The sequence below is a fragment of the Lampetra fluviatilis genome, chromosome 51, assembly GCF_964198595.1.
Source record: "Lampetra fluviatilis chromosome 51, kcLamFluv1.1, whole genome shotgun sequence".
Classification (NCBI taxonomy): domain Eukaryota; kingdom Metazoa; phylum Chordata; class Hyperoartia; order Petromyzontiformes; family Petromyzontidae; genus Lampetra; species Lampetra fluviatilis.
The window spans coordinates 2,970,894-2,998,862 of NC_136325.1; the positions used below are offsets into that span (position 1 = coordinate 2,970,894).

Here is a 27,969-nt window from a genome sequence, read left to right on the forward strand (position 1 = left end):
CCGGACGCGAAACGGACGCCAGCCCGTCCGGAGGGGCGCCGACGAAGGCGTTTTGCACGACGGGGTACATTACCGCTGGTGCGCAGCACTGCTCCCTGCGGGATGAGCAGCAGCTTGCCACGGCCAGACGCGTGCTTGCCGTGCGTGCTCAGGTACAGCTTGGTCCCGGGCGGCAGTGACGCCAGGTTCGCCAGATTTGTGGCGGGGAGCTGCAGAGTTGCCAGCACTGCACGGGCACGCACAACATCACCGCCCGCGCGCGTGTGGCACCGATTCTACTGCTAAAGCGCTCAAGACTTTCTTAACGTGCTGCGCCTACGATTGTGAAGCGTCTTCATTCGCACATTTATGTGTATGTATGAACGTCTTTCATCCCGCACGTAGCCAACCTTGCTAATCGGAGGTGTGCATCATGTGGACTGACTCACCCCCTTTACCTCTATGCCCTTTAGCCTGATGAACAAATGGAAAATTAAAAACTCGCCAGTGTGCAACTGTGGTCATCCATAACAGGCCATACACAATGTATAACGACGCAATGCCCGATCCACAAATATACGAAGGAGATATCGCAGACAAACACTCCTGATGCACTTTTCTGGCTTGACCACGTTAATGTGAAATTGGAGCTGTTGCTCTGCATCTAAATCAGCCAAACGAAAGAAGCCTGCCAGCCCTCACCGTCTCCCCTCTGTATGAAAATAACCTCAAATCACATCAACCATACCATTATGTTGTCGTCTATGTCCGACTCTTTGTACATTCTGAGATGCGATGATATGGCCCAGCAGTGGCGCATTCGCCGCGTATTGCACCTGGTTCGAAGTTTGCATCCGGCAGGCCACCCTGGTTATTACTGCAGGTGTATTGACCATAAAATGCACTCTGATCCAAAGTGGACAGTTAAAGATCCCCCCATGTCATTCGAAATGAGGCCATTATTGGGAATCAAAGCAAAATCGCCCCCTACTGTGAAACTACCGCAGACTGTGTGAAACGTAGCACCCATCTTCGTGAGAGCCTGGCACTATCACAATGTTGTAAATACCAAATGTACTAAATAGTTGAATTATATGTTTCAAAGTAATAATTATTACCAGTGTTACAAATGTAATGTTATAGGCCTTCACCCAACAAAGGATAGATTCACGCCGATTATGATGATTACTCCTTGTGCAGAGTAGTAGACATCACCAGAGGGGAGACAAAGGCGGTCAGGTTTGCATGATACTGGTCTCACCATCCCTGTCTGTGCCATATTACATCAAGACTGAATAGCCATAATAGGTCACTCACTATCAGTATTAACACGTAGGCTTTCGTGACCAATATTATCCATAATAGAGGTTTTTGGGTTAGATCGCGTAAATATAAAAGTGTCGTTAAACCCACCACCACCCGACACGGCCAATTAGTAAGGTTTGTCACGTAAACAAAACGTGCCCATTCGTTACGAGTAAAGCACACCGGTTGTGTGTTGGAGAGCAAACCCACAACATTTACAATTCGAGTACTGTGACGTGTCGCCAATAATGACAATGAGCCTCATGAGGCGACAGCCAGAGTTGTGGAGAAATCCTCCTCTCAAAGAAATCCCTCCCTTCCAGCACCTACAATAGCAGTCTGTAGGGCTAATCAGTGGACCTAGATCTGTTCTTATGAATATTAACAGTCAAAACCATTAAAATATCCCGCTGAATGCCCACATATTAACTGTCTTTTACCAAAACATTCTAAGTTAAAAAAAATACTTCAATGATACAAGCAATGCATAAGACAACATCTCGTTCCCAAATGAAACACCACTGTATCCTGTGGTTTGTTTACTTATCCACAGTATTTACTTATTTCATTGAAAGCACATGCGGCGATATAACACGAGGGTTTTACTTTGGTAAAAAAAACAATAATACTTTTGCAGCCTGATAGAAAATGTAGTTAAAAGTCAAGTTGCATAATACATCACCCCGCACATGTTGGGGCATGCGATATTTAATACGCTAAAAAACACGTATGGTTGTGGCGTGTGTTGTTTTACACTGTACACCCAACTCTTGGGGCAGGGAGGCAGAATGGAAACTGTTTATAAAAACGTAGTTTCCGTTTGTCCTTGGCAGACGCACGGGCACACATTGCACCTCTGTGTATTCGATCGCAAAGGGTCGTGGCCCCGCGTTCAACTCCCTTCCCATTTTGCCCATTGTTTTTCCCCAACTTCGTGAGAAATGACACAGCCACTCCTAGCAAGGCCCTGCCCACCTTTTCTTGCCAGCCGCTGCCGCCATCATTTGCCGGCGCTTACAATAAGGCGCTGCCTCCCTGGCACCCAAAAAACGCGGGGGGGGGGGGAGGATTTCGCGTGGCCCCTGTGCTATTTATTTGGCGAGGGAGAGAGAAAAAAACCCTAGGAACACCATAAACTCTGGCTCCCCCCCTCTCCCCTGCGCTTCCCAAGGCCACGTGCGTGTTTATCAGTGGTACGGTCACCAGAGTTCACCAACCATCCACATAAGCTGTGTTGTCAACATTGGCAGCTCACTTGCACTTCCCATAATCCCATTTCGGTTCTGCCAGAGGAAAAATCCATATTTGAAACCTCCGCTGGGATGCGGTTTGGGATCACTGCTGCTCGATGTGGATTTGCGAATAGCAACACGTTCGCCTGCCTCGACAAGTAAAAGTAGAATGCAAATTTACATTTTAGTCGATCGGCAGGTCACTCGTGGTGAAGTAAAGTGCGGGTAACCGCCACCGCTTCCAAGACGTCTCGCCAGCGTGGAAGAGCTGGCAAAATACTTCAGAGAGGGGACTCTCTAAACACTGCTCTGGTGGAGGCCCTTTTGCCAGCAGTGGTGTCAGCAAACCATTGCAGGGCTGCACCTTAACCTCTTTCAGCCCTATGGGAAATCTTGACCATTGTTTTCCAGTAGCGTTGATTTAATATAAGCTTGACTCTGCTGACGAGACTGTGAAAAATGGTCCAGAATGTCTCTCTCTAAACAAATGAACCGAAAACAACATTAGTTCTGGACTCAAATAGGCGGCTGAACTGTTACTTTACGTTATGTTTATGTGGTAAACCAAACTCCAGTTTGTTTATTTTTAATTTATTGCCCACAATCTAGCACAATAACGAATACTGGGCCCTGATTCACCAGCACTCCCAGAGTGAATCTCAGGAAGCCCTCCCCTTCCATGTATGTATGTTGAACTTCTTTCTCACCGTACGTAGCCAACCATGCTCATGAATGCAAAACAATGACGCTCAATACAACTGTGCAATGTACGTGCCACTAGAGAGAAAAAAGAAGTCGGATATAAATACCTCTCCACCTCTAATCTGTTTACTTCAAATGTAATCTCTTCTCCGCACAGTTATTCCAAATGGAAAACAATGCTCCTTCCCATATTTGATATAACCTCCATATCTATAATCTAGCATCTCCCTATGTTCTTCAGTGATGATGTATACAAAGATATAAACTGTATTTAAAATTTCGCATATTTTCTTTCTGGCACAAGCTCCGGTTTCAGACTTCAAAGCTTGCTCGAGCAAATCCGTATCATCATAAGACCATGGAAAAGCAAGTGGATATAACATCAATGTAATCACATTTCTCAAGAATAGCTGGGGTGAAGCGGTGGCACAATGCCAACTCGTATGAGTATATCACACGGACGCTACGTAGAGACCATATGCACAAATGCACTCCAGGCCACTGCAGTACGAGCGTGGGGTATAACTTCAGAATCAGAATCTTTATTTAGACTGGAGGAATCCGATGAACTGCGAAGCTCTTTTTCAAAGATGTCCAAGTAAGACATGTTCAAACAACTGGACATCTCGTGCCCAACTGTTCACTGTTACTCACTCTGTAATGGTACTCCGCATCTCCCAAAGCTGTCGACTGGATGTTAAAGCCTAACATCAAACTGTAAAATGTTACCGTTCCTCCATACTACGTCAACATAATCATCATCGGCAGCCGCACCGCCCAATGACGCCTTTCTTACCTTGGCCCTGGGTGGGTTTGGTCGTGCCCGACGATGCTGTGGCCACTCCTGGGGGATGTTTGACCCCTCCGGTCGTCGCCGAAGACTGGGAGAGGATGGATGCCCCGACGCTGCTCACCATGACCGCCTTGCCAGCCGCCACTGTCGCTGACGCGTCGGGCAAACGTTAGTGCGGCGGTTTGTGCAAGCCCAGTTCGTCTACAATCGTTCCTTCAAGTACAAATCATAGAATCGCAATCAGCTCTCGATTATCTCGGGTCATGGGGTGAAGGAGATGGCCGGGATAAAAGAAAAAAACAGATGGCCCAGATAACCAACAAAAAAACCCGATTGCGTAGGTCTGGCTGCAGCGGTGGTGAGATGTTAACTACCTCGCTTGGTATACAGGAGGTCGTGCGTTCGATCCTGACCCTGACGCTTGTATATTTGAAGTTTGCATGTTCTTCACGTGGTCGCGTCGATTTTTCTCCAGTTTCTCCGGTTTTTTTCTCCACATTTATAAACACGTGTTTCGAGTATTTGGCTGCTAGAAAGGTCCACGTGACATGCTACTAAGTTGAGCTATCAACTGTGGCCAGGTCACTTCTAAAAAAGGAGTATACAGCTCCGTGGGCTTTACCTGGTAAAATAAAAAAAAGTTTAGTTTAATAGTTTAGTATAGCTCGGATTAATTTCTGAAGAAGCTCCGAGAATGTGGAGAGAAACGTCTAAAATGACGCTTAACGACACGCGGTAGACCCCAAAGGCACATCGGAGAGAAATGCAAAAACGTCTACATTTAGGGTAAGAAAGCATATTTGTTGTTTACTTATAGAGAATGTGGGTGAGGATTTGAAAAGCGTCACCTGTTTTTAGTATTTCTTAAAGTGATCCCATGACGTGTCAAAATATTTGTGGTCACATGGGCAGCCAGTCAATCACTGGCCCTTGACAGTGACGGGCAGTGGATGATTAAATCAGCGCGCAGGCCAAAATGTGTGAATGGGAACGTTTAACCCACAATCCGGATAATCCATCCAAAGGATAATCGAGAGTTAACAATAGATTTATGACATATTGGCTGAAAAATCATGATCCCACAATATGGCTTAACAATGCTCTGTGTGGTTGAAAACTTTAAAATTGTTGGATCAAATGTTTTTTGGTTCCCTAAAAGGATCAGTTCTGACACCACTCGCCAATGATGTTAGCCGTGACCGGAAATCAATTTAAGGTCTCCAGGTTCATTGCAAGGCACGATGGACGTGGCCGAGCTGAAGTGCGTTTCCCGCTTATTTGCAGAGGTTCGTGGTTGAACACAAGCGGCCACCCTGGTTAAGACTGCAGGTGCAGAAAAAAAAATACTTCAGCGTCTGCTTCACAGTGGACTTGAAAGATCCTGTGATGTTGTTATAATTTTAATATTACCCGCATATTACTTCATTACGAAACAGGATACAACCACATGACAATATTGCCAACTACGAGCAAGCCATACCCATCTGTGATAGATAGCGCCTTCACGATAGCCTTGCGCTAATGCCATTTATATTGTTATTATCCACATACATACATCATGGACTATGGTAACATCCACGGCGGTGGGCGGGTCTTACCTGTCCCCATTAACATGGGTTTCTGAACACCGCCAGCCGAGGTCGTAACCACGGTGATGCCCTTTTGGCCGGCCGGCCCCGAGGTCGATGCAGCGGCTGCCTTCTGCGGGAGGAGCTTGGCCGTCTGAGGTAGCGGCTTTGCGAGCAGGATCTGACCGCTGGAGAGCGTCAGGGTCTGCTTGGCGGGCGACACGGAGCAGCCCGCCTGGATCCCCAGCACCTGCGGTGGAAGGACAGCACAGCAGGGCGCGATGTTAACGACCTCGCCTGGTACGCAGGACGTCGTGCGTTCGATCCAGACCCCGATGCCTGCTGTATATATGGAGATTGCGTGTTCTCCCCGTGGTCGTGTGGATTTTTCTCCGAGTGATCCGGTTTTTCCCTCCACATTTGGAATCAACATACATTTAGAGTATTTGGCTGCTATACATTTCCACGTGAAAAGACACTTTCGTTGAGCTGTCATTTGTGGCCAGGTTTCTTCTGAAAAAGAGCTACATAGCTCAGTTGGCCTTACCTGGTAGAATAAAAAAAAATAGTTTAGAAAGGGGGAAAAAAACACAAGGAAGAAAAATCATGCACATGCATTTATTCTATGCTTTTAAGCATGTATTTTTACTCGGGAATTTTTATTTATTTGACTCTAGGTTTTGTCGCCAACTGTGAAGCAACCAGCATAAAATGGACTGGTTTTCCACAGGGTTAGTGGGGAATAGAAACTCAACTCTGTACTAAATGTTCATTCGTATTGGATAATATGCACAAGACTTATTGCGGATAACGCTCTGATGCATGTTAATGTGGCCCGCCCAAAAGGCATTTAAAAAATTAGAGATATATTCCCAGGTCCAGTTTGGCCCTCCACACTCATGACCTAAATCGTGAAAAAAACACAACAGGTTGAATTTGTGCAACAGCCCTTGTCCTGCATTTCTCGTTCAAATTGTGAGGCAAACGGGGCAGCATGCAACAAACACGCGACGTGCGGGCCGCAAAAAACCTGAGCACCTTGGTGGGCGTGTGCGTCGTCGTGGAGAGCGAGGCTGTCTTCTGGGAGGGCACCGTGATCACCGGGCCTCCTTTCATCGTCACAAACTGCTGCAGGGGCTGCTGGGAAGGCCCGGCGGAGGGCGACGGCTGGACGTCCATCGGCTCCTGCTTGATCACCATCTGGGAGATGTTGTGCAATAACACCTGTCCCGCGGTTCTTAGTGGACTTGTAAGGTGACGTCAAAATGTTGGCAAAGCATGCGACAGAGCACAGACTGGAGACGTTGCGTTATGTACCTTGGGCAAGGTGGTCTGTGTAGCCATGGTAGCTGGGATAGCCTTGGGGGTCTGCAGCTTTGCCTGGCTGCCAATGGGGCCCAGAGGTGGCATGGTTGCAAAGAGAGCCTCCTCCTAAGTCGCCAGGCACACAAAAAGACAAATATTCTCCGGTTAGCCGTACGGGATAGTATTCAGCCGGGCACTGGCGATGCAGCACTCCGGTGAACCAGCACTGTGGAGGTGAGGGTTGGTGGATCAGACAAATGTTCCGCCACTCCTTCCCATTGGGTGTTGAGGTAACCATTTATCTGGCTTGCCAGGAGAATGTAGCGCAACAAGCGTGGACTCGTGTCGTCCGTTCCATCTGTATGGGATAATGATACCCCCTGACACGCGTGGGTTTCCTCCATGTGCTCTCGTGTCCTCCCACATGCTTACACACCCATTAATTGGCCGAAAACACCTCTATATACTTCATTCATCCTCGCAGCGGCCTTTTGGCTAACCATCGAACAAAGACGGTGACTGCATCGCGCGCTTTCAGATGCGCTTCTGTGGCCATCTGGAAGGTTCGTCCTTTCGATATTAGGAAGCCACTGGAGCTTTGCACTTTTAAATCCAGACTGAAAACTCATTTCTTTAAAACTGCTTTTTGTGTTTAGTTTCTTGCCCCCCCCCCATACCTCTGGTTAGCACAGTTGGCGACGTAAGATGCGAAAGACGTTCAACATACGTACATACATACAATGCAGAACCATCCTCAAAAAAATATTTTTAAATACTTTTTAAAAAAACACGCTTTAATGAAATGTACCGTACTCGTAATGGCAGAACTCCACGACTCCAGGAAGTGGCCCCGCAGCTTGCCATAACGTAAGGGACCATAGTGATTTACAGGCAACGTGAGTTGAGCATAGATAATTAGACCCGTAAAAAAAGATTGTTTAAAAATATATAGTTCTAATGTATTGTCATCAGTATGATATACCTGTACCAAGTTTGCAGTCGATACATTGGGAAGACGGTTGAAATAGAGTAACAAGATTTGAGGATACAACAGATAGAGTGAGTTAAAAATAAAATGTTTAAAAATATATTTTTTTTTTATTTTTATGATAGAATATAGTCTTGTTATCAGTATGACACAAGTATACCAAGTTTGCAGTCGATAGCACATTGGGAAGTGGGTAAAAATTGAGTTACAATATTTTTTAAGGATACGACAACAGACGGAGTGAGTTAAATAAAAGCGTGTAAAAAGAGTATTGGCTTCTTGGGTAAATAAGTAATAATTATAACTGTGTCAAGTGACGTCAGTAAACACTCACATTCAGTCTGGCATAACACAAGCTAAAGTTCGCTTGGTGGGCAATACTTTCAGCCCCCATTGTCTCCCCAGTGCTGATATTTATGTAGGGGACTGCACATCAGAGTTATGGTTGGGGTACACGTTGAGTAACAGTGGACGCGTAGGCATGGGAAACTGTACAGGAGAATATTCGGGAATGCACACGTTGAGTGAATTAAGAGCAGGTCCACGTGGGGACACTGGCTGACTGAGCTCAGAGCCTTTAGGAGGGTATTTAAGAGGGTGATAGAAGACGACCAAGGTGGAGTGCAACTGAGCCAGGTTCAACGGAACTGTAACCGATTCTCCAAGTGAAAATAAAGACTTACCCCTGTTGAGATGGACGCCTCCAAAGACCTTCCTTTACATTTGTACAGCGCACCGGGTAATCATTTAAGAGCGAGTCAAGCAAAAGAAAGCCCAGGACAGGTTCTGATTAACCACTGTAGAGTAATCCACGGCCAGAAATTGTAGTCGGTTGCCTTTCAACACTCAGTAGAATGACCACCGCTCCACAAACAAAAAACAAAGATCCCCATACGGCCTTGAGAGACTGTCGGGGCAAGTGCTGTTAGCGAGTAGCACCTATGAAAGCCAGCATGGCACACGAGGGGGTGGGTGGTCAGCACCACGCCTGGCCGCCTTTGTCTCCCCAGTGGCGATGTATACACACCACAACAGGTACTCATTTGAGGCTGAGTCGACCTAGGGGAGGCCATGACCGGTTCAGATAATCGTCACTGGCGTGAGTGGGAATCGAACTCAGGTCGCCGGGTTCAAAGCTAAGCACGCTAACCACGACACCACCGCTCCCCATACATACGCATACACACACACAGATAAAACATTTAACAGATTTCCAGATGCCTAGGACTAAGACCACCAGGTCAGACATATTTTTATTTTAGGTGAAATAGCGTGACTGTGTTCTTGCTGTTTGCACGCTCTGCGAGGGTGTCCATGTAATCTGTCAAATGTCAACACAATTCTGGATGGATGGAGGCCTCTACACATTGTGCAGCCATGAGGGTTGTTTATCCATACTTCACCAAGTTGGTCAGTGGGCATTGGTGAAGTGGAGGAGTGGGGTATAGGATCTGTTCACTTTCCACCGATGTCAGCCCTGGCTGGGAACCCATCTCAGATCGGCAGGGTATCATAAGCGTAATTCGCTATTCGCTGTGCTAACCACCGCCATGTCTGCGCGGGCTGTACCTTGACGGCGGACATGCTGACAAAGCTGCCGCCATGAATGTGCAGTTTGGAGACTGGCGAGCGAGCGTCCACACCCCCGGCCGTGCCCACCTTCGGCACCGGGCTCGGAGCTGTGCCAACGAATGCAGAAAAAACACACACACACGGCACAAATGAATGACAGTGGACAACAAAGACAAAGATGACCAGTGTAGTCGACACGGGCCGTTGGGGGCAAGTGCTGAAAGACGAGCACCTGGGAAGGCAGGCACGGCACGCAATGGGGTAGCGTGGCCAGCATCACGCCTTTGTCTTTCCAATAGTCATGCGTTCGTATCACACAAAGTACTTTCTTTTTTAAGGCCGGGTCAACCTAAAGGAGACCCCAAACAGATTCAGATAATCACCAAGGATGTTGGCCATGAGCAGGAATTAAGCTCAGGTCGCCGGGTTGGTTGCGAGTGCTTAGTGCTCACCACTACGCCACTGCTCCTCAATTATAAAAAAAGACAAACATTCTCTCACAGAGACAGACAACACATGAGTGTGCTCAAATATACCTATTCCAGATTACAAACTCACAAAACTCAGGATAAATACTTAAACTGTAGGACTACACACTTACACAAGGATATAACACGATTGGCTTAAGCCAGGGGCAGGGAACCATTTCCTTATTGAGAGGCGAATAGGATTTTCCAATATATCTTTGGGCGAGCCACACATTAGTTGACACTTAGGGGCCGTCCATAAATGACGTCACGTGATTTTGGACGATTTTTGACCCCCCCCCCCCTTCATCACACGGCGTCACAAAAAGTCAGACCCCCCTCAAATATGACGTCAAAAAGCTCTGCCCCCCCCCCCCCCCAAAAAAAAAAATTAAACATGTTTAAAATCGTTTTCAACTATTGTCATTGTAGTGCGTATTTAATGTGGCGCTGCACTCTGATGTTATAGGAGAAAACATTTATTAAAAAGTCTATTTAATTAAGTAGAACCTATTGTCTATATTTATTTAAAGTTGCGTATTTGATGTGACGTCACATTTCTCAACCCCCCCCCCCTCGTCATACATCGTCACAAATGTCTGACCCCCCCCCCCCCCCCCGAGGTGCGTGACGTCAAAGACAACAGGAGACTGAGCTTGCCAAAATTAGAGACACAATTCCGTCATATCGAAAGTATTCCCCACTAGTACTCAGTGCAGCTAACACGCTTGCAGGAACGGATAAACATTGCTTTGTGGGCCGTTTCACGCCAGTGGCAAGCCTCGTGTGGCTGCGGCCCATATGATATGAAATGTCAGGCCGTCGGTTCCCCCCAATAGCTTAAACAATATGCATGACAATGGAAGGGAATTGAACGATGGTGTTGGCAGGTTTGGGGGGGGGGGGGTTGGGGAGGAGGTAGTAGGGTTGACGCACAGGGACTGCCAATGATGTACGGGGTCCCCACTGAGAGCACGGCCGGGCTCTGCTTGCCAGACACGGGTGAGAGCGAGGACGTGCGAGACAGCGGGGACGCACTCGGAGTCGACACGGGAGAACCTGGAGCAGAAGCGGTGAGATAAGTGGCAAGGAACACATTAATGGTGCGGCCCAACATATTGAATAGCTCTTTATTTCACAGACTCATGCCTAAGGCTGTGTGTGCACACCGTCCAAACATCTGTTAGAAGATTAGTTTTCCTGGCCAGTGTGGCCGGAACCTGTCTCATCTGACCACAGAGTGCCAATGTTTAGAGATTGGCTCTTGGTACTCCTTTAAAGCCGAGTTCAACTCCCCAGGTCACCGATCTCAGCCGTGGCTGGGAATCAAACTCTAGTTGCTGGGTTCGTAGCGCAACACACCAAGTCGTGTAGCGCCGCTTCCCGTAAACACAAGACAAAGGTCCGCAATATAGCCTTAACAGACTGTTTGGGCAAGTGCTGTTAGCGAGCACCTATGAAGGCCGGCACAGCACACGAGGGGGTGGGTGGCCAGCATCACGCCCGGCCGCCTTTGTCGCCCAAGTGGCGATGTTTACACACCGCACCAGGTAATCATTTGAGGCGGCGTCGACCTAGGGGATGCCCAGGACCGGTTAAGATAATTATCTTGATCACAAAAGCAAAGTTTGTGGGAAATAATATAAATTTTCTGTACTTCTGAGGCATAAACAATGAGGAAACAACACTTACTACCCAGGAACAAAAAAAAAATTGTTACACAGTGTAATCATCACTGGTGTTGGTGGTCGTGAGCGGGAATCGAACTTGGGTCCTTGTTCATAGCGCAGGGCGCTAACCGGTACACTACACAAACACACGCACGTGTGGGGCGAGTGAGTGAGTGAGCGCGAACAACCTGAGACGATTTTGCAGCTGACGGTGAGCGGCTGGAAGGAGCGCCCGGGCGACTCCCCAAGCGTCGACAGCTTTCCCTGCGGCACGATCTTGCAGCTCGCAGTGATGGGCTGGAAGGCCGAGTTGCAGTGGGGGCTGAAGGTGGGACGCTGTCCCGCGGGTTCCTTTGTGGTGCCCGGCTCGCCGTTGGGCCCCTCCACCCGGGACCCGCCACCCGAGACGGTCGAGAACCTGTCCACGCACTCCTTCTTCACCTCCACGAGCTTCGCACCTGCTCAGGGAGACAACCGGCATCGAGCGGTTTCGTCAAAATGTAAAGCAGGGCTTTGGGAACCTTTCAAATATATCCTTTGGTGGGCAACCCACACATTGACACTCGCGGCTCAAATAACTTCTGTCACTGTAAGAGGCCCTTGCAGTGACAGCAGTGACTGAGTGCGCTAAAGTTAGGAACAGCAATGTTAAGTATAAAAAAGATTCAGCGACAATATCTGATTAGTACGGTTAAAATGTTTGCAGCGATGGATAAATATTACTTGCAGGCCATTTCGCAGTGGTAGGCCCCGTGTGGCCATGGGCCCGATGAAATAAGGAACAATAGAACCCCTCTTAACGACCACCCCTGTTAACAAATAATCGCTTAACGACGGGCCTCCATAGAGCCCAATGTGTAGTGTATAATGTAGTGTATAGTAGTGTAGGTCCTCCACAGAGCCCAAAGTGTTCGCTTACCGACCATTTCCTTGTTAACGACGGGATGTTGTAGGTAAAATAAATGTTAATTAATGCATTGATTATAATCAATGAAACGTTATCAATTAATCACGTTTCTTTTAATATGAAGTGTTTATAATGCTGTCAGTAACTTTGTGTTAATATCAATTGCTTCAATATTATAAGGTACTTTTTTTGGCAGAAAAAAATTAATGTTCGATGCTATCAGAACGAATTAACTCTTTAACATGTAGTTCCTACTACCGGGAAGTACCCGGCGTTGCCCGGAGGGAAAATATATTTGAAAACTTCTCTAAAAAACATAACATATACATACACAAATACTAAGCTATTGTGAAAGCCCGGCGTGCCGTTTGTCTGTCCATTTGTCCGTCAACAAAATTATAAGAGGCTTTCAGAAGTCCAAAGTGGGGGGTAAATAGTTGATCTAAAAGGTTTCCAAAAATTGTTGACCCCTCCCTGTGGTCGCATGCATTTTTCTCCAGCTCTTCCGGGTTTTCCCACCACATTTAGAAACATGCATATGAGAGTATTGGCTGCAATAAATATCCACATGATAAGCCACTTCGTTGAGCTATCACTTGTGACAGACAAGTCACTTCTGAAAAAGAGCGACATAGCTCAGTGGGCCTTACCTGGTCAAATATCAGTTTAGTTTAATATGTATATTGCTGGGTGAACAGAGGGATTTCAAAAAGACTTGCCCCATTGATTCAACTGCTGCTCTCGGAGAATTAAGCGCAAGCTTTTGGACGGCAAGTCCAGTGCACGAACCATCACACCACGGCAGCATCCCCCGACACCTGACCCGTGCCATGACCCGCCCCAGAACCAGCGAGTGCGTGGGGCCGTGCCTGAGCTGGCGGCGTCGGGAGTGTCGGGTGCGGGCGGCGCCCCGGGCGTGACGGCGGGCGAGGACGCGAGGGAGGAGGAGGAGAGCGAGTGAGGTGGGGTGGACGGCGTGAGCGATGCGCTAGAGCTGGCCATGTGCGGCACGGGCGACACCGAGTGATCAGCACTGCCACCGCTGCTACTCGTGGTGCCGCCTCTGCTCCCTGCACACACGGCGCCTCGTTACCAGAGATACCCGTGGGGCGATATCACGCGTGTGCGTCATCAGTTGAGTGATATCATGTGTATAGCCCATTCAAAGGTAAAAATGTCTCAATGTCCAAGCGAGATTGGGGATGTACTCACCTCCAATGGTGGCGAAAATTAAACATTCTCATGTTTTTTTTTTAAGTGGTACTTATTTTGTCTATTTATTTTTCAGATTATGAGTACAGCACTAATTACCAAAGCATCATCTGGCCAGATTGGAGAACATCTAATTATTATACAAATCCTTTAGTCAGGTGATCACAAAAAGAAGGCCTCTCCACACCTTGTCAGCCACTGAGGTTGTTACCACGCTGGTCAATGCGGGTTGGTGAAATGGCAGAATTCAAACCTGGTTCAGATGTCACTTGCCACTGCTGTTAGCTGGGAATCGAACTCAGGACGCCAAGTTCATAGCGTAGTGTATCAATCACTGCACCGCCACTCCACCCCCATATATCCAATCAGCAAAGCAATATTACCTTCACGTCATGGGATAAAATCGGCAAGTTTGCCTTTAAATCCGGCTCACCCGAGCAGCCGGCGGTGGTGGTGGTGGCGGCAACGGCCTGGGCCCTGGGCGAGGGGGACAGCGCCGGCGTCGTGTCTAGCGACGACGAGGAAGAGGAGGAGAAAGCGCCACCGCTCGGCAAGCTTCGGCCGCCCGTTCCGGCGACGGCCGCGGCAATGGTTGTGACGGCGGGAGGCGGAGACGACGGGAAAGGGGAGGCGAGCGCCGACACGCACGCCGTGAGGTGCTGGCGTAGCACCGGCGCGGGAGGCGGCAGCGACGCAGAAACGGGTTCGTCGCTTAGCGAGCGCCGGTCCAACTCCACGTCCACCACCTGTTGCCGTAGGCCACACGTGCGGTTCAGTGCCACCCCACGCCCTTCGCTGATATCGCCTTGCAGAGTCTCTCTCTCTCTGTCTGTCGCTGCATCTTTCAACTGAGAGAGCTACCATCCCCCCGTTTGGTGTTTGACATCCAGTCAGATAGTGGTCTTCCCTGAGCACCTTCCAATGTTTCCTCCATCACCATCTTCCGCAGCCGGTCACCATTCTTTTTGCCCACATGTCTGACATACCACAGTTTTCTGTGCTTGACCTGACTTTAATAGCCTCGATTCTTTGTCTGCGTATGAAACACGGCGTGTCCTCGAAAAAACGTGGAAGGACATACCGAGTCCTCCATATAATGGGGTTGTTTTGGGGGAGACTACATAAAGAGTAAAAACAATGTAGATTTGTTTTTTTATTCCACTTCTGAAGCTCAAAAACTGAACGTGTGTAGCATTGCCAACTCGTTGTTAACTGCTTCCCAACGCTAAGCAGAAACGAACACATGCCAGTCCCAGTTTAGTACTGTACTGCATGTCCTGCCCAAGCCTACTTACTTTTCTGAACAGTAAATACAATGTCTTGAACTTTAATTGTTCTCGAATCTATGCATTACTCTAAGGCAGGGGTGGGGAACCTTTTTTCTGCCAAGGGCCATTTGGATATTTATAACATCATTCACAGTCCATACAAAATTATCAACTTAAAAATTTGTCTGTGATATTTGGTCAAACATTTAATTAACTCACCCCTAATGTGATGGCTGTAACTGCTTCTCTTTGGTGAGGCGTGGTGATGTTAGCTGGTATTGATGATGTTGCTACTCGCAACTGCTTTTCCAGGTTTGCTCCTAGATTTATTGAATTTCGAGTCCCGCCTGCGGTTGCCTTGGCAGGGCTAGATCAAATGATTTCACGGGCCTTATACGGCCCGCGGGCCGGACGTTCCCCACCCCTGCTCTAAGAGTATGTTAGCCAAGCATGCATCTCTCCATGCTTCATGGTAGGTTCCATGGAGAGACATCTACCATGGCAAAGTCAAATTCAAAGCGATAAGGCCTGGTTTGTACTTGGATAGGTGACTACTACGGCTTTCCAGTTGATATCGTTCTGGGCATGTGAGGTAGCCTGGAAACAGCAGTGCTGATGAGGATCCCATCACATTCATGGGTCTTCCCTGTGTACTCCGGCTTCCTTTGCAAATGACAAAAAGTTCCATTGGCTCAATAACAAAATGCGAGACAATCCTTAGAATGCTTTGAGACTCCGTGTGTCTCTGGCTCAGGACGATCACCATCACATTGTGTTTTTTTTATAGATGTGCTATGACTTGACTTTAGACTTGTTGTTAATTCGGTTTGCTTGAGGATTACAGCAAGTAGATACCTGAAGACTGGCCTGTGGCGTGTTCTTTCAAATCAACATGCCATTCTTCAATGCGTCTGGTCACATTTTTAGCAAAGCACACACTGCACATTACGCATAAACACACAGAATACTGTCATTCTCTCAAGGCAAATTAATCAGCAGACAAAACAAACCCATTATATAAAACCCGTCAGAGTTAAGTGTCAGCTGTATTGTTAGGATTACCAAATGCCATTTTATTCAGTGAGGCATTCATAATTATCACGTGAAGGGCAGTTGGGGGGCATACAGCTTTGCTGCAAAGCGGATATAACAATGTAATGCGGGCGTAAGCGACCTTCCGGATGTGACGTCACGGGGGGTGGAGTCATGTGACGTGGGGGGAAGGTTCGGGTCCTTAAGCGGGTAAACCGGAAGGGGAAGGCAGTCGGGGTGTGAGCGGAAAAGAGTGAGGCCACGCGGGCGAGTGTGGAGAGGGGGGGCGCCGACGGCCATCGGGAGCCAACCCCGAAGATAAGAGGAAGCTGCGGAGTGGTGTGCAGCTGCAGAGGAGACAGCCAGAAGGGCTGCGTGTTAGAGGCAGCGGTGTGGCTGCCAGGAGGAGCTGCGGAGAGAGAGAGAGAGGGCTGCATGTTAGAGGCAGCGGTGTGGCTGCCAGGAGGAGCTGCGGAGAGAGAGAGAGACAGCACGAGGCTGCCAGGAGGTGGAGAGAGAGGAGTTGCAGCGAGTACAGCCAAGGGGGGCTGTGTGAGAGAAACAGCAGCGGGGCTGCTGTTGTGGATCGGGCCGACATTGGAGTCAGCACCGTGGAGAAGCTACAGAGTAAAGACAGCCGTGTGGGTGTACAGCACGAACCGAATAAAGGACACTGAGCCAGACATCGTGGTCCAGTCGTTTATTACACTGGTGTCGGAAGTGCAACGGCATGTCGAAACAAGTGAGGAAGAAAGTTAATCCGGTGCCTGCATCGGCTTCTTCGTCCGACGACGACGAACTCCCTCCAACCACGGATCCTGTTGGGGTGGTGGAGGAGAGCCCGGCTGAGGCGACCACGGGAACGGGAGTGGAGGATGTTGGCGCGGTGGCGGGTCCGTCGACATCATCAGACGCGGATCAACGATGGCAAGCGATGGCGGTACAACTGGAGGCACTTAAGGACGTCCTGGCGCATCTATGCCATCTCGTCGCGCCAGGGACGATGGATGATGCAAGTGGTGCTCCGCGGGCCGCCACGTTGCCTGTCCTGCCGCCGCCATTGCCCACGCGGCAAGAGGCCGCCATTTTGCGCGCTCCGTGGCGCCAAACCGCCATCTTGGCCACGCCGCGGGCCGACGCCATTTTGAATTTGCCATCACAACCACCACCATTGGAAGACGGCGGGAAGAGGAGTCGGAGTCGCCACCTTACAACGGTTAAAGAATTTTCCGTCGGTGGGGACTGGAGCGCGTTCGCCTGCCGCTTCTTGGCGGCGGTACGCACAGCAAGATGGACCGATGCGGAGGCTTTGGAGGTGTTGCCGACTCTCCTGGACGACGAATCTGTCCGATTCTTCCGTTCCATAACGACCGATAAGAAGGCAACTTTATGTGGTGTTTTTCAAGAAATGGCCGATGCTTATGAGCCACCAGATGATGCGCATCGGCGATTCGCTCAACGACAACGAGCACCAGAGGAGTCGCCCGTGGCGTTCAGGGGTGCGGTGCTGGAGCTGGCCATGGCAGCTTATCCTGAGACGCCACAGGACCTGCTCGAGCCTCTCATATTAGGGAAAATGTTGGAGCTGTCTCGGGATCTAGGGATCCCCATGCCTGTGTGTGGGCATGAGAAGCTAACTTCCCGGACGGCTGCTAAGTGTCTCGATGCGCAATTCAACCTCCGTCGCTGGAAACAAGTGACGGCGTGGACGGGGGGGCCCGTCAAAGAAGGGGATGCGCTGGGGTGGAACCCTGCGCAGGCTGTCTATGTTCCGGATGACCGGGGCCCTCAACAACTGACGGCCGCCTCCGCTCCATGGACGGGACGCGGCGGGCCGAGACCGCGCGCGGCGCTACCAGAACGGGGCCGTCAGGAGGCGAGGCCTGCGCTTCGGCGCAACGAGGCCGAATGTTTCCGCTGCGGGCGTAGGGGCCACTACGCCAGAGACTGCTGGGCCCGCTTCCCGGCTCCGCCGCAGCAGGAGGCCTCGGCACCGGTCAAGTCGGCTAAAGATCCTCCGAAACAGGCATGTCGGCACGCACCAGACACTCGGCAAGGCTTTACACCTCACCCATCACCGTCGTTGCGCCATCCTAACGTTGTGGTTAAAGCATGCCCTTCGACGGGGCCTTGTCGCTCGGTCACGCAATGGCGCAAGTTGGCACGGAGAGTCGTCGCGGCCGCTACGGGCTCGTCCACTGTACCGGGGTCTATACAAGGGGTGGACGTACGCATTTTGGTCGACTCCGGCGCGTCTGCGACTATTATTTCGGATGTCATTTTTCATCTGTTGGGCATCCCGCCGGGGGCTGTGCGTCCGGTTTATGGGTCGTGCGTCGCTGCCAACGGGGGTAGCATGGGTATCGTGGGTCAGGTGGATGCTAAGATATCTATTGGGGATGTGTCGGCCTCGGGTGTTGTGTTGATATCGAGATCTTTGGCGGTTCCTTGTTTGTTAGGCACCGATTTTTTGGCTAAGATGCCCATTTTGATCAAAATCAATGAGAATTGTATTGAACTGCCGGGGGGCCGTCAAATCTCGTTTCTGCCGTCGCCCTGGGGGCGACCTGCTTCGGCCGAACAAGTGCAGGCGCTGTCCGTCGCATCTGTGGACATCCCACCTGGTACACAGATGCTTATACCCTTGCGGTATCGGAAGCCCCTGCCTGATCGGCTAGGAGCAGTAGGGGTCTTGTTGTCACCGTCCGCCGCGATAACAACCGGGTTGGCGTTAGTGGGGGCACAGACCATCGTCCGGCCGGATCAATTACCGTTTTTACAGGTGCTTAATGCGGGGGGAGAAAACGTCCGTGTCCCGGCCGGTACGGTTGTGGCACATGCCACTACGGCGTTTGCGACCCAGGATTGTCCACATAGCCGGGGAGTTGTTGCTGGGGTTTCCGAGCCAAGGAGTTCGGATGATCGTTGGGTTGCTCATTTATGTGACGAAAATTCTTCCCTGTCCATGGAGCAACGTGGTGCGCTGCGTAAATTGTTGTTGACATATTCCGATGTGTTCAGCTCCGATGATTTGGATTTGGGCCGCACTTCGTTGCTTTACCATCACATTGAGACGGGCGATGCTGCCCCTATTCGATTAAATTCGCATCGGATGAGTCCTGCGGAGCGAGAACACGTACGGGGGGCAGTGGAAGACATGTTGGCTGCGGACATTATATCGCCATCTAACAGCCCATGGGGCGCTCCAGTCGTCTTGGTTAAGAAGAAGGATGGCAAATTGCGATTTTGTGTTGATTTCCGCAAATTGAATAAGATATCGGTGGCAGATGCGTACCCCCTGCCGCGTATGGATGACTCCCTCGACGCATTGTCGGGGGCTAAGTTCTTTTCCACACTGGACCTCTCTTCGGGATTTTGGCAGCTTCCCCTTGACGAGTCCTCACGGGAGAAAACCGCATTCCGTACGCCGCAGGGGTTATTTCAATTCAACTGTCTCCCGATGGGATTGAATGCGGCCCCTGCTACATTTCAAAGATTGATGGAGCTCGTTTTGACGGGGTTGCAGTGGGAGACATGTCTTATATATTTGGACGATATCATTGTCTTCAGCCGCACATTTGATGAACATTTGACGCGGCTGGAGACAGTGTTCACGAGGATGCGTTCTGCCAAATTGAAATTCAAACCAAAGAAATGTCACCTACTGCAACGGTCCGTCCGCTATTTGGGGCACATTGTGAGTGCTGAGGGAGTGTCCACGGATCCGGAAAAGACGGCGTGCGTCCGGGATTGGCCGACTCCGGCCACCGTGGGGGATGTTCGGCGGTTTTTGGGATTTGCCTCGTATTACCGAAGATTTGTGCCGGGTTTTGCGACGATTGCGAGGCCCTTGCATCTCCTTACGGGTAAAGGACGGAAGTTTGTTTGGGGACAGCCGGAGGAGGCGGCCTTTCGGAGTCTGCGTGATCTATTGGCCACGGCCCCAACATTGGATTATCCCGATTTCGATCACCCATTCATTCTTGATACGGACGCGAGTGACACAGGTATTGGGGCGGTGTTATCACAGTCTAAAGGGGGTGTAGAGCGTGTCGTGGCGTATGGTAGCCGAGTCTTGTCTCCTGCGGAAACCCGCTACTGTGTCACTCGCAGAGAACTATTGGCGGTTGTTTTTTTCCTACGGCAATTTCGACCATACCTCTACGGTCGTTCTTTTATTGTGCGTACGGATCATGCGGCCTTGCAATATGCCCTTAAAATTGACCAGCCATCCGGACAGTTGGCACGTTGGTTGGACACGCTACAGGAATTTTCCTTCCAAATTCAACATCGGAAGGGAGTGCGCCATGCGAACGCTGACGCACTTTCCAGATTACCGCGGCGCGCCCCTTGTAAATGTGAGTCGGGGACGCATAGGTGTTCGCCGATTCCAAACCCCCCTCAGCCGCTTACGTTGGCCGTCGAGAAGTCGGACACTCCGATGGAACCGGGACCGGCTGACGGGGTTTTGAATCTGCCGCGGTCTGTCTGGATCCGGGAACAGATGATGGATGAGTCATTGGTGTCCTTGCGGAAGCGGTCTGCTAAGGACAATGGGAGTCCGAGTACGGCTGTGGGGCCGCAAACCGCTCTCCGAGATGGTCTGCTTATGTGGCGGGAGGGGTTCCAGGAACGTTGGCGCCTGGTGGTACCAACGTCCTTGCGATTCGAGTTGATTAGAACCCTCCATTGTGACACTCTCTTACATTTAGGGGTGCAGAAGACCTTGTTGACGTTGCAACGTCATTATTTTTGGCACGGCATGGCGACAGATGTCGTAGGGCACGTGCGCGCGTGCCCTGCGTGTGCACGACGTAAGCCGCCGAAACATCCTTACGTGCCGCCTCTCCAGTCGATTCAGGTGTCTCGAGTCAATGAATTGGTGGCACTGGACATATTGGGACCTTTTCCACCATCGGCGAGGGGTAATAAATATTTGCTGGTAGGGGTTGAGTACCTCTCCCGTTGGCCGATGGCCTGGCCGTTGCCCGATCAGTCGGCCGCGGCCATTACCGACGCCTTTTTGTTTGGGTATATTATGGATAAGGGGGCGCCTGAGAGACTCCTCACGGACCAGGGCAGGAATTTCTCTTCTAAATTATTGGCGGAAGTGTGCGCGGGCCTTGGGACTAAGAAAGTACGGACATCCCCATACCATCCGCAGACGGATGGTATGGTTGAACGGCTGAACAGGACATTGTCTGCCATGCTTTGCCATACCGTGAGTGAACAACAATCAGATTGGGATCTGCACATCCCCGGGGTGCTTTCGGCGTACAGGATGACGCCTCATGCGGCTACAGGATATTCGCCGTTTTACCTTATGTATGGTCGGGAAAACGTGCCGCCGGTGGATGTGCAATTGGGAACTGGGGTGAAGGGACCTCGTAAACCACTTCCTGAATACATTCAGGACACGGTTCGCCGAGTCACGGAGGCGCGGGAGAATGCCCGCGTGGCTACGGCCAAAGCCCAGGCCCGGAACGAGCGATATGCGCGACGGTCTGAGGGGGAGTGCCCTTGGAAGGTTGGGGACCTAGCCTGGCTTCATTGTCCACAGGTACGTCCGGGGACCTCGCCGAAATTGCACAAACCCTGGCATGGTCCCGTACGCCTCATTGCGGTTCCCAACCCACAGTCAGCACGCGTCCAGATTGGGTCTCGTCGCTGGGTTGTGCATACGTCGCGTTTGAAACCATATGTTGCTCCCTTACATGATGCGTCATCCCCCAATGTTGCCTTGCCGGGGTCTGTTGCTGCTGACTCTCCCCTGCCTGCGTCCATTGATCTTGCTAGAGCGCCTGTCGTACCTGTTCCAGACAGGCCGGCCGTGACATTGCGGGGGACGAGGGGCCCTGCTCGGAGGACGCCTGCCAGGTCTGCGGGACCTTCGAGCCCTGCAGCCCTTCCGACCCAGCTGCGGGCACGGTCACAGGACAAGCCCAAGACTAACTCTTTAGAGACACGGGACGGCGGTGGACTTCCAGCTGCGACAGGGGGATTACCCCCTGTCATTCCTCGACTTTCATCGCGTTCCCGTTCTGCGAGTGGGCCGCCGACCGTCCGGGACGGGCCGGCGACCCGCACACGTTCCAAATCGCTTACGTTTCGTTGATTGTTGTTGTCTTGTTATTTTTTTCTTACAGTTGTATTTATTGCCTGCTTTTTGTACGTTCGTTGATGTTAATTGCGTTGTTGTTGTTGTTCTTGCTGTTACATTGTATGCTTAGTGTCCTTTAGGGGGGGAAGTTCGGTTCGCCGCATTACGATTTGCTATTGGTCAGCCGAGGTCGGCTGGGATTTTTCTACGGGGGAGGGTGGTGTAATGCGGGCGTAAGCGACCTTCCGGATGTGACGTCACGGGGGGTGGAGTCATGTGACGTGGGGGGAAGGTTCGGGTCCTTAAGCGGGTAAACCGGAAGGGGAAGGCAGTCGGGGTGTGAGCGGAAAAGAGTGAGGCCACGCGGGCGAGTGTGGAGAGGGGGGGCGCCGACGGCCATCGGGAGCCAACCCCGAAGATAAGAGGAAGCTGCGGAGTGGTGTGCAGCTGCAGAGGAGACAGCCAGAAGGGCTGCGTGTTAGAGGCAGCGGTGTGGCTGCCAGGAGGAGCTGCGGAGAGAGAGAGAGAGGGCTGCATTTTAGAGGCAGCGGTGTGGCTGCCAGGAGGAGCTGCGGAGAGAGAGAGAGACAGCACGAGGCTGCCAGGAGGTGGAGAGAGAGGAGTTGCAGCGAGTACAGCCAAGGGGGGCTGTGTGAGAGAAACAGCAGCGGGGCTGCTGTTGTGGATCGGGCCGACATTGGAGTCAGCACCGTGGAGAAGCTACAGAGTAAAGACAGCCGTGTGGGTGTACAGCACGAACCGAATAAAGGACACTGAGCCAGACATCGTGGTCCAGTCGTTTATTACAACAAGACTGCAGCATCTATGGTCATGGATATGTGTTGTGTCTTCTTGGTTCTTTCGGTAAAGTCACGTAGAAGGGAAATAATAAAATAATAAAAATAAAACATAAAAAAATATTATATTATTTTATTATGTTTTATTTTTATTATTTTTATTATTTTATTATTTCCCTTCTACGTGACTTTACCGAACGAACCAAGAAGATGAATCCCTGCAGTCACGAAAGCTTTAAATCGAAATGTGTTGTGTCATGCAGTACGGCACTCCTCTGACATGCAAACAACTCACCCTCTCACTGAAATATAGAGAAACACAATCCACTCTCCAGTGTTTTACGCGGAATTACATTGTTTATTATTTTTATTATTAAAAGCGTACTTACTGCTTTGTGAAATGGATCAGAAACATGAGACATTTAAAAAGAAAGTGGGACAAAACTGAAAAAGATGCAAGACTTTGGGGATAAATGGAACACGTATATATTTAGGAGATCACATAAATCCACGAGACCATTCAGAAAAGTAAGTGGGCTTGGGCAGCACATGTCAGGGCTTGCAGGAATGATGGCCTGTGGTTGGATTAATGACAGTGATAGTCAAGGAGCGGGCGACCGCACTTCAACCGTGGCGATGGAGCAATGAAATCAGCACGTGAGCAGGTGCTGGGTAGATTTCTGAATTAGAGGACCGAGCTGGCGGTGGCTAGGCAAGGCTTTCAATGTTATCGTGGCAGCCTTTACGACTTGGTGCAGTGGTTCACACATCACACTAGGAGCCCAGCGACCTGAGTTTGATTCCTGGCTATGGCTAAATGTCAGTGGTGAGTGATATATGAATCGGTCCGGGGTCACCCATTTACCAACCTTTACTGAACAGTGTGGTGGAATATGGTCAAATTACCCCCATGACCATCACGGTGTCGGCCTTCATCAAGTAGTAAATTGACAAAGGGTTATAAAAATTAAGTGAAATTATAATTTTTTGAAATCTTTTATTCACATTACAATTACACATGCAATGAGAATTACGTAAAGGAAACGTGACTTCTGCCACAAACGAGCGATGCAAACAGAACTTGATGTACTCACAGTTTCAGCCCCGAGGGTCTGCAGTCCTGTGTAGGTGCGATCCAACTGCAAACGCAATGTACAAACCCACGTAAATTATACGGCAACACGGCAAAACGCACAATTGTTATAAAACACCACGTAAAGAAGCATTGGGAATCTGCCGCCGCGGTTTAATGAACGACGCCAATGTAGAGGTCTCCTGTTGAATCTCTCGGCGAGGCAGCTGAGAAACAATAGGAACGTTTCTTAAATCCCGCTCGCCGCCTCGATCCACGCAGTGGTACAAATGGGTATCCCGCAGTTATGCGATTGGAAGGTCGTGTGTGGTGGGGTAAAATGAGAGTACTACCACCTCTTTCACGACATTTGAGACATCTTGGCCAGTGTGTAAGAATTGGTCAAATGCACTCCAGAGGAGCTCTCTAGATATCCCCCTAGTTGAGGGCCTCGTCGTAGCATTGGTGTAGAGCAAGCAATTTCAGGGCTGCACCTTTACCTTTTATCTTGAAAGTTACATCACCTACCGTTTGTACTAAACTATTTTTTATTTTATACTAGACTTTTTATTTTAAGGGCCACTGAGCTATCCAATAAGTCCCAACTTACGGAAATCCGACTTTATGGAAATGCTCCCCTAAATCACGTTAATATTTTGAATATGCCGAAACTTTGCGTTTGTTACGTAAGCGCAAATAGTGCGGCGCGGTGAGGTCTGCGGATCAATACCACAGAGCGAAGCGTAAGCCCCACCTTACGCCTCGCTCCGCCAAAACGCCGCCTTCACCGAGCCCGAGCTTCACTAGGTAAATGAATTTGTTTGTAACGTAATTGTTTGTTTTCTGGATACAGTATATATTCCATCAGTTTAATTATGGGTAGTGTTATGGTAGATATTCGATGAATGAAAGAATTATATGAAGGTGCACAGCGTATGTACAGTGATACCATACAGATAGCGATATAAGATGGACAGCGCGATACGGTACCGAGAGAAAACGGTCAAGAAGGAACAACTATTTATGGGATTTTATCGTTGATTTTTGGGGGAAAATTGTTCAGTCTCCGAAATACGGAAAATTCGGGTTACGGATCATTCTCGGGAACCTAACCTTTCTGTAACCCAGGGACTGCCTGTATAGTTATTTTTCAGAAGCGATCTGCCCACAAATGACATCTCAACTAAGTGGATTATCATGTGGACATTTAAAGCAGCCAAACACTCTAAAGGCATGTTTCTAAATGTGAAGAAAAATCCACACAACCAGGGGGAGAAGATGCAAACTCCAAACATACAGGCATCAGGGTCGGGATCGAACCCACGAACTGCTGTATACCAGGCGAGGTAGTTAACATCTCGCCACCATCGGGCCCCATGGCTGCACCTTCAGCTGGTGGATGATGTCGACACGCTTGTTGCGCAGGTCCTTGAAGTGGAGTTGAACTCGCACGGGAAACTCGCCCCAGCCGCGTCGCGTCAGGTGAAACGGGGGCTCGCTGCAAAACATGTGTTCGGCGTCGGTAAGCGCGCAACATGCGACAAGGCGGTGACGAACCCAGGAGAAAACATCGTGGATTAGTGACGCAACGTAAAAGTTACAAAACAGAGCGTAAGATGGCAGCCTTCATGCGGCCCACTCTGTTAGGTGGGAAATCACAATGAATGCCACCAACGCATCGACCGAACATCGATCATCAATCTCCCTGGTCTCCAGAGCAACAACACAAGCCACGCCAACGGCACTTTCCAGGGCCAAAAAACGTGCTGGGGAGCATCGGCTCCAGTGCTACGGATGTCAACGATGGCCCTGGTGTACACTGTGTGCAGTTACAAAACAAGTAAGATGTTTCAGCAGAGTTGAAGAATCTACATTACTGACAGAGATAAAATATTGGTATTCAAAATGTATTGCTATAGAAGGATACTGCATCTAGACTGGTCCCAAAGAATGACGAACGTAGAAGAAAAAGGTTGCACATAGAAGAAATCCTGATGATGCAGGCAGTGAAAGGAGGACACTGGCACTATTTGGACACATAAGTAGGATAGACAACAGGAAAATATAGGAGTAATGGCAGAACTCCACGACTCCAGGAAGTGGCCCCGAGGCTTGCCATAACGTAAGGGACCGTGGTGATTTACAACCAACGTGAGTTGAGCGTGGACAATTAGACCCAAGCCGAAACATAACATATAAAAAAGATTGTTTAAAAAATATATATCATTTTTATGCTAGAATATAGTATTGTCATCAGTATGACACAAGTATACCAAGTTTACAGTCGATACCACATTGGGAAGTGGGTTAAAATTGAGTTACAAGATTTGAGGATACGACAACAGAGTTGAGGATATAACAACAGAGTGAGTTTATCAAAAGCGTGTAAAATAATGTTTTAAAATATGTTTTTGATTTTTTATGATAGAATATAGTCTTGTCATCAGTATGGCATAAGTATACCAAGTTTGCAGTCGATAGCACATTGGGAAGTGGGTAAAAATTGAGTTACAATATTTTTTGAGAATACGACAACAGACAGTGAGTTAAATAAAAGCGTGTAAAATGGAAGGAACCGGAAAGAGAGGAAGACCTAACAGTGACCGGCTTGACGACATAAGAGTTTGGTGACAGAAAGATGCAGCACACGACTTCAGCATATTGCCACAAGACAGAGGAAACTGGAAACAAGTGACAAAATGTGCAGTGGACACCTACAGGCTATCTGCCCATGGAGCGTGATGATGATGACGATGACCAGGCTTGATTCATACGGCCCGCAACCACGTGAGATTTACCGATGCCGCAAACCATCAGAGCAGCGCTCGTCATTTTCAACCCGTCAACGCAATCGCAGCCACTTCTATCGCTGCAAGAGCCTTTCGTGCTAACAACACAAGCTAATGAGATTTGTGATAATGTGCGGCCCGCCAAAGCTATTGTAACTAGCCCTCATTAAGGAACTGTTCCCCATGCCTGAATTCAAGCACGATGGCAAGGTTTAATCGAGAGAGCCGTATTTAGTCATTTCGTACCTGACTTCCACCAGGTCGTTCGGCTTGTAGCTCGGGTGCAGGAAGAACCAGACCTTCTTGACGAAGTAGTCGATGCGTGGCTCCCGTCGCGACCCGCGCACATAAATCATCCACTTGTGTGTCGACTGGTCGTTCTCTTCGCGCTTCTCCGGTGCGATGTACCTGCGCGGGAGAAGGTGGCATTGCCACATATCCTTCATCTCTTGACACGCAAGTGCAATGATCACACCCGAAATCCATTTGTAGGTTTCTGTAACTTTAGTTTCCTCAGGATGGTTTTTAAAAGTAAAATACTCGGAGACAATTTTCATGACGCGAACATTATTTTATTGTATTTAATATAAATGTATGTTTGTGCACCGTTTCGAATTTCTTCTGTTGCGTGGTTTGCTTTGGCTCTAATTTGTATATCGTGATTTTTGTTCTTATTTCTAATCGCTACATTGTTGTACTTATTGCCTTGGTCTTGTCTGGGATAATGTACGTGTAGTGAGTCCAACCGAGTCGCAGACGCCGTCTTGGAAGCAACACTATTTATTTCACCAACTCAACACAACATAACGCAACCTACACTTGGGTGATGAACGCCCATCTAACCACACTACGGCAGAACTAGACACGGTTCGCTATCCCGGTCCGGACCACAAGCTGGGTCCCGGACTACGTGGCTAGAGGCTTCTTCAACCCGACGTGGATCTTATTCACCAGCAACACGAAGAACCCCGAGCCCCTCGCGGGGCCCCGTTATATCGGCCTGGGCTGGCTCCGCCCCCCGCCCCGCCCACCTTCTAGATCTCTTGAGCTCTTTCCCGAAGGCTCCCGAGAGCTCCTTTATACCATGTGACCACCCAGCGGCCCCCGTCCAACGGTGGCCCCCCTACAATATCATCCAGTCACGTGTCGGCAGGTCAACCAGCGTATCATGCCACAACGTAACCCTGGCTGGCTGACGCTCCCTCTTGCTC

General features: G+C 49.6%; 1 protein-coding gene across 9 annotated transcripts in view; it reads right to left on the bottom strand.

Annotated features, from left to right (window-relative positions):
* Positions 1 to 27,969, bottom strand: part of YEATS2 (YEATS domain containing 2) — a 63,117-nt gene that overhangs the window by 28,483 nt on the left and 6,665 nt on the right. For 6 of the 9 annotated variants that reach the window (XM_078878552.1, XM_078878546.1, XM_078878550.1 and 3 more), the window contains exons 7-18: positions 27,005 to 27,166; positions 25,356 to 25,467; positions 23,992 to 24,036; positions 14,134 to 14,446; positions 11,770 to 12,039; positions 10,848 to 10,970; positions 9,442 to 9,551; positions 6,897 to 7,010; positions 6,618 to 6,803; positions 5,610 to 5,829; positions 4,015 to 4,161; positions 74 to 226 (exon numbers count right to left, since the gene is read on the bottom strand). In XM_078878552.1, the coding sequence (XP_078734678.1) occupies positions 74 to 226; positions 4,015 to 4,161; positions 5,610 to 5,829; positions 6,618 to 6,803; positions 6,897 to 7,010; positions 9,442 to 9,551; positions 10,848 to 10,970; positions 11,770 to 12,039; positions 14,134 to 14,446; positions 23,992 to 24,036; positions 25,356 to 25,467; positions 27,005 to 27,166 (1,955 nt within the window). The remainder of the gene's footprint in view (positions 1 to 73; positions 227 to 4,014; positions 4,162 to 5,609; positions 5,830 to 6,617; positions 6,804 to 6,896; positions 7,011 to 9,441; positions 9,552 to 10,847; positions 10,971 to 11,769; positions 12,040 to 14,133; positions 14,447 to 23,991; positions 24,037 to 25,355; positions 25,468 to 27,004; positions 27,167 to 27,969) is intronic. The other 3 variants (XM_078878549.1, XM_078878548.1, XM_078878551.1) reach the window with 3 other exon arrangements.